Genomic DNA, 15,132 nt, shown 5'->3' on the forward strand with positions numbered 1-15,132 from the left:
ATATATATATGTATATATATTGTATATTAGTCTTATAGTCGACTGTGTTATGAGTTCGTCGTCCCATTCTTCCTCGTCTCAGCGGAAACACAATGTTCTCATAGAGGAAAAAAAATTGGATATTTTATCGAAGCTCGATAAGGGTGAGACCGGTGCATCGTCAGCTCGCTCGTATAATGTTGGCAAAGCAACGATCACTGACATTAAGAAAAATCGTGAAGGACTCACGTTGTTTGCTGCGAAGATGGATAGTGGAGATGGGGTAAAGAAAAGAAAAACTATGAAAAGTGCGACGAATGAAAATCTCGATGATGCCGTTTCAAAGTGGTTCATACATAAACGAAGCACGGGACAACCAATATCGGGTCCACTGGTATGCGAGAAACTCGAAGGACCGGCGGACTTTAAAGCCAGTTCCGGTTGGCTTCAGAAGTTTAAAAATCGTCATGGGATACGGGAATTGTAGATCCACGGTGAAGCACTATCAGCAGATTCCAGTGCTGCCGAGAATTTCAAAGCATCATTTCAGATGATTTTGGACGAAGGATTCTCGAGAGAAGACGTTTATAATGCAGACGAAACGGGCATTAACTGGATATCTCTACCACGAAAATCGCTTGCATCTCGAGAAGAAACGGCAGCGCGAGGTTTTAAAGTATCGAAAGACCGGGTGACAGCGATAACTTTTGCTAATGCTGTAGGGACTCACAAATTACCGTTGTTAATAATCGGGAAATCTACGAAGCCGCGCTGTTTCAAGAACATTGTGACGTTACCGGTCACCTACAAAGTCCAGAAAAGTGCTTGGATGGACGCTAAGTTATTCTGCGATTGGTACATGAACGATTTTATAAAAGGCGTGAGAAAATGGCGTCGAGCGAACGATAAGACTGGAAGAGTGTTACTGCTGTTAGATAACGCACCGTACCACCCATCCGCTGAGGTATTGAACGCCCTTGACTCGGACTTCGTAGTCAATTTTTTCCCGCCAAATATAACATCATTGATCCAACCGACGGATCAGGGCGTTATCGAAAAATCAAAGCGGTTGTACCGCAAACAAATTCTCAGGCGACTGTTGCAGGAAGATGATATTACCGAAGAATGCGTGATTTCATTTTCGAAGTCATTGAATTTGAAGCATGCCTGCTACATGCTAGCAGACAGTTGGGAATCGCTAACGGAGGATAATTTGAGTAACACCTGGAATGTGGCCTCTTTCGGAAGACCCAAGACGAGAGGGCGAAGAAGGAAATTCCGGTTCTGATGAGAATGAACACACTGACTTCGTCGCATTATTCGAGAGTATCCCGTGATTCACGAACTGCAACGAAGACGATGCTTTAGAGTGGTTGAAGGACGACGTAAACGATCCTGGATATCAGATCCTAGAGGATGATGAAATCGTATCTTCATTGACAAATACGAACGAAGAGGATGATAACGACCACAGCAGTAGCGGCGAACCTGCAGGTACGAGCACGAAAATTGCGCATGCCGAGTCGTTTTCGGCCTTCGAGACGGATCTCGAGTGGTACGAAAAACAGGAAGAGTGCTGCCCTATGCAGCTTCTTTTGCTCAAGCGACTGCGGGATTTGGCCGCAAAAAAACGCGTAGTTTCCATACAGCAGCCAAAGATTCACCAATTTATGATAAAAAAAGCCTGAAATTAAACACTAAATTTTTATGAAGGTATATATTACTGTTTTGTTTTAAATATATAATTGAAATACACAAGCATCACGTTAAATCGCTCAAAATATCTGCCCGTTTTTCTTATTTTTTCCGTATGCAATATGTGAGACCGCTATCTACGACAACGCATTTCTATTATCCGAACTTTCGATAATCCGAACTAGGCCCGGTCCCGACGGGTTCGGATAATCGAGGCTCTACTGTACGACGATACGATAAGATATACATGGTTATTTAACTCTATGGGTTGTAACCAATATTTTTAATGACGTTGTGGGTAAAACGGTATAACGATAATTGGTTACCCTACGGCGCAGTCACTAACCGGAATAAGTAGATAGAGAGAGATACTAAGGGAGAAAGATACGATTGTTGGGCGCCAGACGCACATGCGTCAAAAATAGATAATTAGAGAAAAAGACAAAGGTAAAGGTAAAGGTAATAGATAAAGGTGAGGTCAGGTTCTACGACGGTTTTGCACAGTTCGCTCAGAGAGACAAGATAATGGTAGAGGGGCGGAGTCGAATCCAGTAGATAAAATAAGAAACAGGTGAAGCAGGAATAATATCAAATATATTAAACAAGAAGCGATAAGTTTACTGACAAGCAAGTAGCTGAAGAGATTGCGATACAATTACGATAAATGCGATAATTAACAATATTTACAGCCAGAGAAAGGTTAAGCGAGAGAGTTAACAAATAACGGAACGTTTTCCGAATAAGCGGGAAATATGCGCAAGCTCGCGATACTAAAGGTAACGATTAACACGGTTTTATGATAGATAGGCAGAACAGAAAGAGATATACTGTACTTAAATTAAGCGGTAAGCAAATAAATCATAAAATATGAGAAGCGATTATAAACACATGCGAAATACAACAATTGTAATAGTTATCACATTACCAGAATGATCAGAAATAGGCAGACAGGGAATTATGAATTACAAGGTAAATTCAAGCGACAGGTCAAGTAGAAAATTAGCATAAAATATAGGTATTAACAGATAATACGTAGTCTCTAGTTTGCGGTAAGTGCGAGAGAAAAAGAGATAATATTCGGTACGATAGAAGGTAATTCAAGATAAGGCAAACAATATTCAAGATAATTAATATGCAACGTACGGCAAACCAAATAGACTACGGACAACTACGATCAGCGATATTAGCAAAGAAAATAGTGAAAAAGATGTTATGCGATACGGCACAATACTCCAATGTCAAATGAACGACGAGCGGGACCGCGCAGCGATGTAAGATCGCTCCCGCGGTACACTCACTAAGATACGATAATCAGCGGTAATAGGTAAAGAGACAGATAGAAACTAATCAGAGAAAATATAACAAAATAGCAATGCTCAGTAGCTAAGATAAAAATTGATCCTTCAACGGAACGCGCTGCTAGACAGCGATATTAGACATTCAAATTTTCCATAAGAGAAAGATAATAAAATAAGCAATAGTCACTACAATGCGTAAATAATAGTCAACCAGTCGCGAAGTTACTTGCAATAAGACAGAGAAAGGGACAAGATAAGAGATAAGAGAGAATAAGGTACGAGCCCAGGTGGCTCAAGCAGACCAACTGCAAGATAAAGAGAAAAGAGACGAGCCCAATTGGCTCAAGCAGACCAACTGCAAGATAAAGAGAGAGAGAGATAAAGGTAAAGGTACGATATATTGCAAGTAATCTCGTGGCTTCACAAAATAGAAAAGGAACCTCACTTACTTAAACGAAGATATAACAGGTACTAGAGAATGCGATGCGATAAAATAGCGGTACGACGAACTTTGGTAGCGATAATAAGAACACGTCTGTTAGTATCAGTAACTGAACGTAGAGTGACGAGATGAGCGATGATCCTGATTTTCGTCGAGCTGCTGTCACGTGATTCTTCCTAAGATTTGCGGTATTCTAATTGGACCAGCAGGTCGCGTAGGTTCGGTCCACGGGTAGGCGGCGATAATCCCTCGCCGCTTGTTTTTCTTCTCCCTCGACGACAGGTATCGAGGTATCGGGACGTCGGAAGGTGGTTAGAGATGTTTTTCCTTCAGCTGTGCGGTATCGTTGGTGAGAGGGGAGGTCGTACTGCTCATGTGTTGCGATATTGAGGTGTGCGGCAATGTTACGTCACCGGTCTCCTGGACTTGCGACAGACTGTAACTCACTCCTTGCTTTACTGGTACTCCCCGTTGTAGCTATTTCGTCGGCGCTGCATCCCGGCCCTCGCTCATCGAAGCCCTCATGCCGGAACGATCTGGTGGTGATGGCCCTCAACCCGGATCCCCACACTAGATCCACCAGATCCACGTGGTCAGCATATCATTAGCCTATTCCACGCCGCAATCCTTCGATAAGACGGTTCGTGAAGAGAAAACCGTCTTCTATTGGATAGTCAACGACTTAGTAGATGTTAGGGTCGGTTCAGCTCCAGGCTGATAAGTATCGTCGACGGGAGGCTTTGTTGTGTTTTTGACGCACAGCCCTGTACGCCGCCTGACGATGCATCCGAGCGGTAGAAGCATTCGTTCGTGGTTCGGCTCCTGGCCGATAAGTCTCAAATAGTTGGAGGTGCTGTTTGTGCATCACGCACGACCCTGTTCGACAACTAGATAGGCATCCATCGGGAGTGGTTTCAGCGGTATTCGTTCGTCTGTAGTCGGTGGTGGTCGATGTTGAGCTGGTACGTGACCCCTGTCAGGCAGTGTCCTGGTATCTTGACGCGAAGGTCTCGCGGATGGTTCTCGTAGAGCATTACAGAATTAGAAAATAGCATACAATTAGCTTACTAAAGAGAATTCAACTTAAAGATAATTAGTCGTTCATTTTTGGAGTATTGGCCTCAGACGTGCTTTCGTTATTTTTAGCGATATCTGCACCTAGGGAAATGCGATAATTAAACAAAGTGACGGGGTACAAAATACCACGTCACAGGGTATAAGGGTATATATTTAGAGTAAGGGGTTGCATCTGCGTATATAAAAGGGTATATTTAGGGTGAAGGGTTCAATCACTGATCCTCAGATGGATGTATGTTGTATATATGTGGGGTAAAGAGTTCAATCTGTAAGGGTACGAGGGCATATATGTAAGGTAAAGGGCTAAATCTGTGAAGGAATTCGAGCATGAATTGTGACGTGGATTTTTCCTGTACTTCGGTCACTCGGAGAAAATGACCGAGAACTGACAGTGTACACAATAATTCGGCAGCCCGAGATGTAAGCTGAAACTTGAATCTTACAAAAGATATCGCGAGATTCCGTTGGGCGCCTGGCGTGATTAACACGCCTCGAAACCGTTAAGTCGCTAGACCTCGGCAATTAACTCGGTAGCTCAGTACCGCGGAGAGGAGAGGGGTAATTTTTGGGGAGAGAGTGAGACACTCAACAACAATACATTATTCAATAGAAATAAAATAAAATCATATATTTTACGACAGCAATCATACAAAAACAAAAAGAAAGAATAATTCAAAATTCACTCTTCGCGATTCAAAATCAAATGAACAGATCTGAGAAAAATTAACTCTATAAGAAAACTTAAACCTACGTGCGCTAGTCGCTTCCTTTAATAATAAACAATAAAACAGAAACCAAAAACAAAATCTGACCCAACGCGCTAACCGCGATCGTCCTCTACTAACTACAGCGCTAATCGCCAAACTTAACAATAAACCATTAGACAAACACTAAAACAAAATCTCACTTGACGCGCTAACCGCGATCGTCCTCTATTTTATAGCGCTAATCGCAACATCGACTAATACGCTCAAGAGCAGAGCATTTACTGGCAAAAAAAACAAACAAACTATAACTTGCCGTGCTTGCCGTGCCAGTCGCAACCCTAGTTACTACCTCAAATCATATTTTCTTAATTCTACCTTGTTACGGCTTATCGCAACGCATCCGAGCTCACCTTCCCCGGGGTGCCCCAACTCGATTCGCGAATTCGAACACCCCCCCTTCGACGATTCGCGACCTACACGAGAGGTGACACTGAAACCGGAAAACGTGGCTCGACCTGGTACAGCGGAATTCAGCTCAAAGTTCAACAACGAAAAAGACGCAAATAAAACCCGTGACTCTATTCAACATTCCCGATTACTCAAAATTGGCTCTACTTTATCACGCGCAACTCAGGCTACGGTCACCAAGAAAAAGATTCGGCAAAAGAATTTCGGATTCTTTTCTACAACGCCAATCCCAAAATGGCTATCCGTTCCTTGGCAAGACGAAACTTAATGCCACTCGAAATTCTTTCGCGAAAAGATTAACAGCGCTTACCGTTCCACATACATGCCAGGAACTCTCCTACCCCCTCGGTTTTAGATGCCATCGTCCTCGCAACCACAATACCCGAACAACCAACCACGAACTTAATGGCCTCGGCCTCGAAAATATCGTCTGTTTCGTGCAATCGCTAGAACTAGAGTAATCTCGGAATTGACGATCGGCCGCAACGCGGATATGGCGACGCTACACCCTTCGTGACGTCATACCCCCAAGAATACGTAACAATCGTTCCGTCATCGGTTTCGGGGATTGCGCATCTTGGCGCGCACCTGTCGTCGCGTCGCCGCGCAGAACTTGAAGCCAAATCGCGATGTCGTCCTCCGCGCAGCTCCATGGTGTTCCGGGGTCAAGCGGGGTGGTGCTCCCTTGTTGCTAGGCGGTCTCTCGCAGATTCGTTGGTCCGGTGTCGGCTGGGAGAGCGGGGGAGGCGGCGGCGCGCCAGCCACCAGTGGGAATCGCGTCCGCCTTGGATTCCCGCGTTGCAGGGATCTTCGTTGACTCCCCCTCCGCAACCTCGACATCTTTCCCTCGAGATCATCGCTATTCCGTCACTCCGAACTACTTCCAACTTCGTGGTTGACCGCTGGCTTGGTGCCGTTGTACTCGATAATAAAAAAAACAAAAGCCTGCAATATCTTAATCGCTATTCGCTACAGTGTCCCCTCTCGGAAGCCTGGATGCGCAACTCCAGTTTTGGCACTCTTTTCTCCATCCAGTTCGCTACCGTGTATTCCCCGGAGTTTGGTTCCGCCGAGGATTCGGGGAGCCCTTGTAACGGGTAACAAAAATTCCACGTTACAGTATGTAGGTTTGAGGTTAAATCTGTCCAGGTATAAGGGCATATATGTGGGTTCGAGGTTAAGTCTGTCAAGATCTGAGGGCATATACGTAAGTTTAAGGTTCAATTTTTCAAGGTATAGAAGGGTGGACGGAAGGGCGAGGTTCCTGGTTCCTGGAAGGGCCTGGCAGCAGAGAAAACGGCCGAGGCCCAAAAGGGAGGGGAGCAAGGTAGTGATGGGAAAGACAGGTGGTGCAAGGAAGGTCTGGATTCTTGACACGGTGGCGGCGGCGGCGGCTAGATAACTTTATAATATTGAGAGATATATACATATATTATAATCTGTAAAATCTCATCTTTGCGAAAGTGTCTTTCACATTCAACTTTAGGTGGCTTCATAAAACAATTTTGCCTCGAAATCGATTTCTGCCAAAACCGCATCGAATTTTACAGAACAGCAAAAGAGTGGCACGGTTCTTTAGTGGAATTATAGCCCGATGCCGCGATGCAGCGATGTACAATTCGGAGCCATGCTCCGGCGGTCACCTATTTTTGATTTTATACCTCTACTTCATTTTGATTGTTCAATATATTATCGTGTTTGTAACCAATTTTCTTGAAATTGGAACTTGAATAATCACACTGTTAATCGTATTTGACAACACCAACGTATATTGAAATCTGTGTAGTTTCGTGTATATCCATACGAAGTGACTGTCAGCGCGCCACAGTTGAAAAGATGGTACAACCCGGAATTAACCGACAATAAGAGGCACCGATTATAACACATCTAGCATAGAGCAGTTGCAAATCCTCCAATATACACCCGTCCTCCTTAAACTGCCAGTTCTTCATAAACCTTTTATTCTTTTCTGTTTTAGATTTTTCCAAGCCAATTGCGATAAGTACGGAAATTTGACCAACACATCGAAGAAGAGGACATCTTATCAACCCAGTCATACCAATCATGCTTAGTGGATTCAATCACAGTTTGAAGATAGGTACAGCTTGAATTGGATATTACGAAAGAGATATTCAAGTTCAGTCATTCTGACCGCGAAAAAATGAGGGTTACTTCCGGTATTCTTTTGTTCTTATTCGGGGTTGTTACCTTCGCATCAACACGAGACAATAGTATAATGCGAGTTGGAAGTGGCATCAAGATTGGGACCAGTGAGAAAGGATCTGTGAGAGGTGGTAGCTTTGGTACTAGTAGGGTACGTACGGGTATTCGAATTGGTGACGCTAGGATTCATAATGGATCCGCGCGGCAACGAATAGTTCAGCCGATTGAATCGACGGAAGTCCCTCAACTTATTACTACATTTTCATCAGCAACTAATCAGGATGTAATGAATAACTTGACGGTAAGTCGAAAAATAGTTTGCAGCAGTCATTTGTCCGATATTTATAAAGCTGACGTTTACTAGTCGCTGAATCCCCGAATTCAATTTATCTGATTTTGTTATCACTATCAATTATTAAGCACAGATAGTTTGTTGTAAGGCATCAAGAAATCCACTCTGATTAGTCATGGTTAAAAGTACGGCACACGTGTGATTTATAAAGAATCCTAAATCAGTCGACACCTCCAATTCTCATCTAGTTCATACATATTGTAGAGCACCAAAACCAAAGAAACACGTTTTTTAAAAGGGTGAAAGTGACCCTCAAAGATTGACGCCCAAGGAGATGGTTTCTCAGTTTCAAACAGTTGTGCTTAATGTATTTGGATAAAGCCAACGCTGAAATATTCCCATTATTGATTGAAACCCCTCGAAACCGTTTTTAGTGAATAAAAAAGTACGTGACTCTTAGTTTTCGGCGCAGCGTAACATATTTAGACCAGATCATATATGGAGGGGTGGAATAGCCTCAGGTTCGTTGTTAATCAATGTGAGTTTCCGTCAGTGAAGTGAAATAGGGGTTCGAGAGTACATAGTGTAATACCTTGACTATAGTGCAGAAACTATATTAATGTCTTACTTCATATTTTTTTCGGGGTCGTAGCTAGTTAGTCGCTAACAATAATAATAGAAAAAAGGAGATTTTAGGACTGCGGAAGGCTGGGAAGAATTCTTTTTCGTGGACTTGAAAAATAATCTTTTTTCGGACCTAACCCTAGTCACCTATTTGGGGTCCAGATCACCCCAAACTGCACTTAGCAATGATTTTTACTAAATTCAAGCAGTTCTGGATGAATAAAGATTGATTAAAAGACTCATATCACCGTAGAACGTGCATTTCGAGAATCAAGAAAACTCTCACTTACGATCTTCAAAATAACTATATTTTCGAAAGGACCCCATGACCTGCAGTATGTTTTTTCTTCAGGTACTGTGTCTCAAAAATGCCTAAATAAAATTTTAGCCAAAAATATTGCAAAATTGTAGGAGTTATGATTTTTTCAGTAAAACAACTGACTTTTTCTAAGTTTTTCTTTTTGAGAATGCTTTACAAGGCTCGAATTTAATTTTTTCCAAATAACTAATTAGATCCCAGTCTTGACATACTAAAGTACTCTAAGGAATTTTTTCATCACAAAATTCTGCACAAAATGAGTATGTCAACGTTTCAAATTTGGCTCAGGTCAGGGTGACTCCGTGTAATGAGGAAACTTCCGTAAGTGTAAATGACTTTTATTTCCATATGTTAAGCTCGATTCACAGACCTTGTGGTGTCCAAATGTACGAACTTCGATAATCTGTTCATTTAGATATCTCGTTCAGCTTGTCTTAATGTGAAATTATGTTGCTGTGGGTCGCACCAGCTATCACTGTGTGTGATTAAAATAATTTTTCGTACACAGCACTTTCATTTGAACACACATTTATTAACAATAAGAGACTCTTTCAACCGATTCTCGACGTTTGGTTTTATAATGGTGTTATTCACTTATTAAATCATGTTAGTTATACTTAGGTTCGAAGTTTCTGAATATGAGGGTTTTGTGATTTAGAACGATCTGCATTGTTCGTAATTTCGAAGTGTTCTGAATTGTCTGAAGTCTTAATTAGTACTGCGTTCAAATTATTTCTGTTTTCTCTGTTGTCTAAAATGATCCTCTGTTGCATCAGTCTGGTTTAGAAAAGATCTTCAATAGTGGGAGTTTTGAAAAGGCTCCTGATTGGTCTTTAGCTACGTTAGTGCAAGGAGATTGGTCGTGAAGATGCTAATTGGCACAGTGCTAACAAGATACTTAGTTTCAACAATGCATTTTTGAGTTCTGAGAATGACACTTACAAGGAACATCTGCGAAGTATCCGCCTCCGATTTTGATGAAACTTGGGAAGAATGTTGAGTACTCTAAAATAAGAGATACGTATTTTTTTATATCGGAGGAAATTGATGGCCAACGTCATCAACGAAAAATCGATCGATTTTCATCGAACGGCAATGGAAGCCGTTTTCGTAAACGTAAAGGATTCAGAACTTGAGTAAACTAACTCATTACGTCGATAAGGGTCATTCTTCAATATCGTAAGATCTTGAAAATCAACCATATAAACTATGAGCGTTGGGCTCCTCTGGCTCTAAACTCTTCGTATGACCATTCAATCAAACTATCATTTATTGCTTGCTTACATGACATGCGAGATCAAGGATATCCTCTCATGTTTTGCATGTCAGTATGTGTACGCGATAACTTGCCCATACTGTATAAAATGACCAGGACGTTGGGAGTAGGTATCATTGTCGTTCGTCCGTTCACTGTTTGGTTGACCAATGGCAGTCAGTAATGTCATCAACGTACTAACCTTGCTGTTAGTAGAATTTGGTGGTCCAGGCAACGACATTATAAGACTCGAACCAACGGAATTGCACCTCAAAGAATTAGTGCATACAATCATCACCAATTCTCTGGATGATTCATCTTTCCTCGTTGTGCATGAGACAAGATTAGAACTAGAGGACTCTGTAGCAGCAAGTAAAGCAGCAGCTACGGATACTGATTGGCTAACGGAAGGTATAACAAGCATACCAGTACCAGAAAGCTGTACATCCGTTGAAAAACCGCAGTGCGTACCCGAAGATGAATTAATAGATTTCGAGTATAAACAAAGAACTGTCGATTACTGGCAAGGCGGAAAAAAAAAATCGAACTTTTGTAGTAGTTCAAAACAGGTTCAAGCGACTCCAATCTGAACGACAATTATGAAGATGGGCGGCACAAGTCGGAGCTGGTGGAACACGTAAGCATAAGTTGATTCGGATTGCAAAAATACGTTTGATATGTTCGTGGCAGTAATGGAATCGAGATTAACAGTTCATGATGTGGATCTTCGACGTTGGGCATTACAAGCAAGGATCAAAAAAAAATTTCCATCATTTTTAGCCGGACACACATGGTTATGGACATTCAAACCGAATCGTTTCCCGTAAAATCACAAAACATCTAACAAGGGCGAGCATTGCCCAAGAACAGAACTTGAATGAGCACTGCGAAAGTTTCGTTACGGAAGTAAAGCCACTTATCCAACAATATGGATCACAAAATGTATCCAGCTCGGAAAGTGGCTTCAATTTGGAGATACATTCCGGGCGAATGTTAGCTCCTGTCGGCCAGAAAAAGATTGAAACTGTGATACAATCCGTATTTTCGACGACTCACAGTTATACTATATAGCCTACTATATCTGGTGATGGAACGCTGCTATCTCCTCTTCTTAAAGTATTGAAGGAAACGAGTGGGGTATTGGGACCCAGAGTGAGAGAAACTATGTTCAGACCACCTAATATCCACATTATGGCTTCCAAGTGTGGAAAGCTTACTAAAGATCATATGCAAATGTGGCTTCGGGAAGTGTACCTTCCCAATACAGGTAATGCAAGCATCCTGTTACTTGATTCATGGAGTGGACAATGCGAGCGCAGTGTTCAGGAAGCAGTACCGGATGATCGATACTTGAAGCTGATGACCATTCCAAAAGGAACTACAGGACACATTCAACCGTTAAACGTATATGGGTTTCGTGCGTGGAAAAATTTCGTAAGATGTTTTTCCGACATGGTGATCTTTCTTGGCTATGATATCAATCTTCATCTACGAGATAATATTCTCAAGCTACAATCTCTGACGCACAACCAATTTTCGTCTCCACGATTTTAAAACTTATTTAAATATTCATGGCACAAAAGTAGATACGTGGATACTAGACCACCGCGTTTTTAAAGTCCATCAGAATTTTGTTACGAAACAGATTTGACATTACAGTGTCATATATGTGGCGAGGCCGCAATAATCACTTGGTGTAGAATACCAGTTTGGTTGAAACACTTATTTACAGAATTTCATTATTGCCATGACTTTATTCCGTAGAGGAACCATCCATATAAGCAAGGATTGTTACGATAAAACCAACAAAATATAAATATCATTGTATATGTGGGAATTCACTATGGTTGTACCGTTCAAATAAAATTATATACAATTACCATTTTGGCAAAATGTTACAGGTGGTACAAATAAAGAAATTCTGAATTATGATACTCCTGCTATCATTTTATCCCGTCATTGAACCAGAAATGGATGGGTTCTGAAGTACTCTAGAAACAGATATAGATATCAATTTTTGTAGAGATGGCGGATATTGTGATGATTTCCTACCGCCGTTTTGAATTCGTCGCTTCGAATTTCGAATTTTCGTGGTCAGATCCATGATCAACGACCTCGAAAAGAGCTTCCACCGACTTTCGGTGAAAATAAATCGACTTTTGGTTATTGACGTCGGCCATGTTGGATCCGCCATTTTGAACATTCAAATTTGGCCTTCACATTTGGAAATAGCAACGTCGAAAACCCTTAGGAATCAAGTTTTCCTGCAATCTGTACATTGAGCCCTAATATGCAATATATTATAAATTGTCAAAAATAGCATTTCAGGAGGATCGTTCACCCCTTTAAAATCGGTTTCAGCCGATATAAAAAAATACATATCTCTTACTTTAGCGTACTCAACATTCCTACCAAGTTTCATCAAAATCGGAGGCGGACACTCCGCGGATGTTCCTTGTTAGTGAACTGATCATATTTTCTTTTCTCACCTTCCTTATGTTCAGTCATCGAGGTTTATGAATCTGCGTTCTGCAAATTTCGATTGTAAGACCAGGTGGTCTATATGTGGTTGAAGATATGAATCTATGATTGAAAATTATATATACTGCATAGTGTAATGTTCACGACTTTATAATATGTCTCTATGTCATTATTATGATATGTACCTATCTAATATACAGCGACACACGAGCGACATTCAGTTGTTGGTTAGAGAGCGTCTAGCGTTTTACACATGTACACATCATTTCCTCATTTATATTAAATATATTTTTACTCTATTAGTATTAAAATTAATCCCGGGTATTATTAATTAATGCGTTATTTTTCTAATACATCACAACTGGCGACGAGGTTTTACGAACTACTGTGCAGAGTTGGCTTAATTAGTGCAAATTTAGTGGTCATTTTGCGTTCGACGCCGTATTCGATTTCCACGTAATCGTAAAAGCACTGTACACGGGAAATTTGAGCAGTGAAACGGGTGTAGTGATTGTGTTACGTCCAGCATACCACCTCTCCCTATTTATCCTATTTGCTAACTCTCCCACAGTTCTTATATGAATATCACGGTCTCTCTCCTGTCCTCTTATCTCTACCTAGTCTCACGCTATTCACTGTCGCGCTTACTCATCTAATTCTATTCCCTTCCTCTAGCAGCTTCACATCTTTTCTGCACCCGTACGTTTCTCGTCTCTGGAGTCATTCGTATCCTAACTCTCAAGAACCTCAGAGCTATAGCTCTTAAATAACTCCGTACAACACACTTCAATCTTACCCCTATCTCGACTTCTTGGAATAAATATATACTTGATATCACCAACAAATTCAACGTTACTTAATCCTCAATCCAAATTCCGGTTGTCTTAGTACGTAAAAGCGAAGCCAAATCAAGTTATTCCTACCGCTCGGGAGTAAACCACATTCACGGACGTAACATTGGTGGCAGCGGTGACCTTCGCTTTCCGAAAATCCAGTGATACAATTTTACGTGCGTGCTCCGCACGGAGTGCCATCTGATAGACCGGTTCCAAATTGTACAAGCTCAGTGATGTTGATACAAAAGTAATACCACTGTGTAATAGTGTTGAAGACACTCTGAAAGTCATATTCTACGATTAACGTAATCAACGGTCTGTGATTCATACGAATGTCACAAGCAAAACCGTATCTCCAAATCAATATTGCTGCAAAACTATTTCCTGCTGCTACTACGAGGAAATCTTCATTCTTCACGACTTCTAGTACAACACAACGCACACCGACGTCATCACTGCCTACAGACACGAAATCGCTATAGCAACATCCTCACGGAAGAATGCAACATTTTCTTCCATTCCATCTCTTCATCTCAAATTTGTAAGTCAACAAATCCTAGGTTAAAATTTACAACATGGCTACCGAAAGCATTTTTCCGCATCTGCCTCATAGAGATGCATTGGCTCTGATTCCCACGTTGAATGGCACTAATATGCCCGTATCCGAATTCATAACTGAAGTAGAATGCGCAAAACAAGCTGTCCTAGTCAGAGAACTGAATTTATTCTCCACACTCATTCGCACGAAAATCGAAAGCGACGACAGTGAATATGTTAAGTCAGATAACCCGGATTCTCTTCGAGATTTGCTAGACTGCCTAAGACAGGCCTACGCATCTAAACAACACTTCCCAGATATCCAGCTGGCCCTCGCACAATCGGCACAGAGGCGAGACGAGAGTGTTCTAGATTACGGTGCTAGAATAAAACATCTGTTAAGACGAGCGTGCGAATCAATAGATGCCTCAGAATCTATCAGTGATGCTCAAGTGCTGAAGAAAAATATCGAAGAAACCGCAAGACTAAGATTTATGAAAGGTTTACTAGACGAATTAGAAATAAGAGTGGCTCATGAGAATCCACAAACCCTACAAACGGCTATAGAAACGGCCACCAAGACCAAAAAACTATTATCGGATAGAATTTAACTAGCCTCGTACCGTGGTACTAATTACAAAACACAAAACCATATGAAATGTAGTATATGGAAATGAACCGATCGCGTCGAAAAATATTGTCCTGAACGATCTTCCGTATTAGTAGTGTGTGGATACTGCAAGATGGCAGGTCATATTATATAAAAGTGCAGAACAAGGCAGCGGAACAACACAACTTGCACGCAGTGTGGTCGCAAAGGCCACTAAAGCGATAAGTGCCGCTCAAATCGATTCCAATATCCCCAGAATCCGAATATCCACCAAGATTCAAGAGTTTTCCAAAATAACACGAATCGTCAACAACAGAACAATCCCAACACCCAATATCGAGCAAGAGAC

The 15,132-nt window shown here is 41.5% G+C and overlaps 2 protein-coding genes across 2 annotated transcripts in view; both read left to right on the top strand.

Annotated features, from left to right (window-relative positions):
• LOC124293695 (glutamate receptor ionotropic, NMDA 2B) overlaps positions 1-15,132 on the top strand; it is a 1,867,270-nt gene that overhangs the window by 91,966 nt on the left and 1,760,172 nt on the right. The window contains exon 2 of the mRNA XM_046735718.1: positions 7,645-8,130. Within this exon, the coding sequence (XP_046591674.1) occupies positions 7,828-8,130 (303 nt within the window). The 5' untranslated portion in view covers positions 7,645-7,827. The remainder of the gene's footprint in view (positions 1-7,644; positions 8,131-15,132) is intronic.
• LOC107220480 (jerky protein homolog-like) lies at positions 50-1,667 on the top strand. The gene is made up of 3 exons (XM_015659092.2): positions 50-373; positions 467-1,196; positions 1,348-1,667. Exons 1-3 carry the CDS (start codon positions 50-52, stop codon positions 1,665-1,667), a joined length of 1,374 nt encoding a protein of 457 aa, XP_015514578.2.

This window comes from Neodiprion lecontei, chromosome 3 (assembly GCF_021901455.1).
Source record: "Neodiprion lecontei isolate iyNeoLeco1 chromosome 3, iyNeoLeco1.1, whole genome shotgun sequence".
Taxonomy (NCBI): Eukaryota; Metazoa; Arthropoda; class Insecta; order Hymenoptera; family Diprionidae; genus Neodiprion; species Neodiprion lecontei.

Coding starts and splice junctions, on each gene's coding strand:
- LOC107220480 (XM_015659092.2), top strand. CDS start 50: ATGAGTTCGTCGTCCCATTCTTCCTCGTCTCAGCGGAAACACAATGTT. Junction 374..466: donor AACCAATATCGGGTCCACTG/GTATGCGAGAAA, acceptor CGGGAATTGTAG/ATCCACGGTGAAGCACTATC. Junction 1,197..1,347: donor GCTAACGGAGGATAATTTGA/GTAACACCTGGA, acceptor ACGATGCTTTAG/AGTGGTTGAAGGACGACGTA.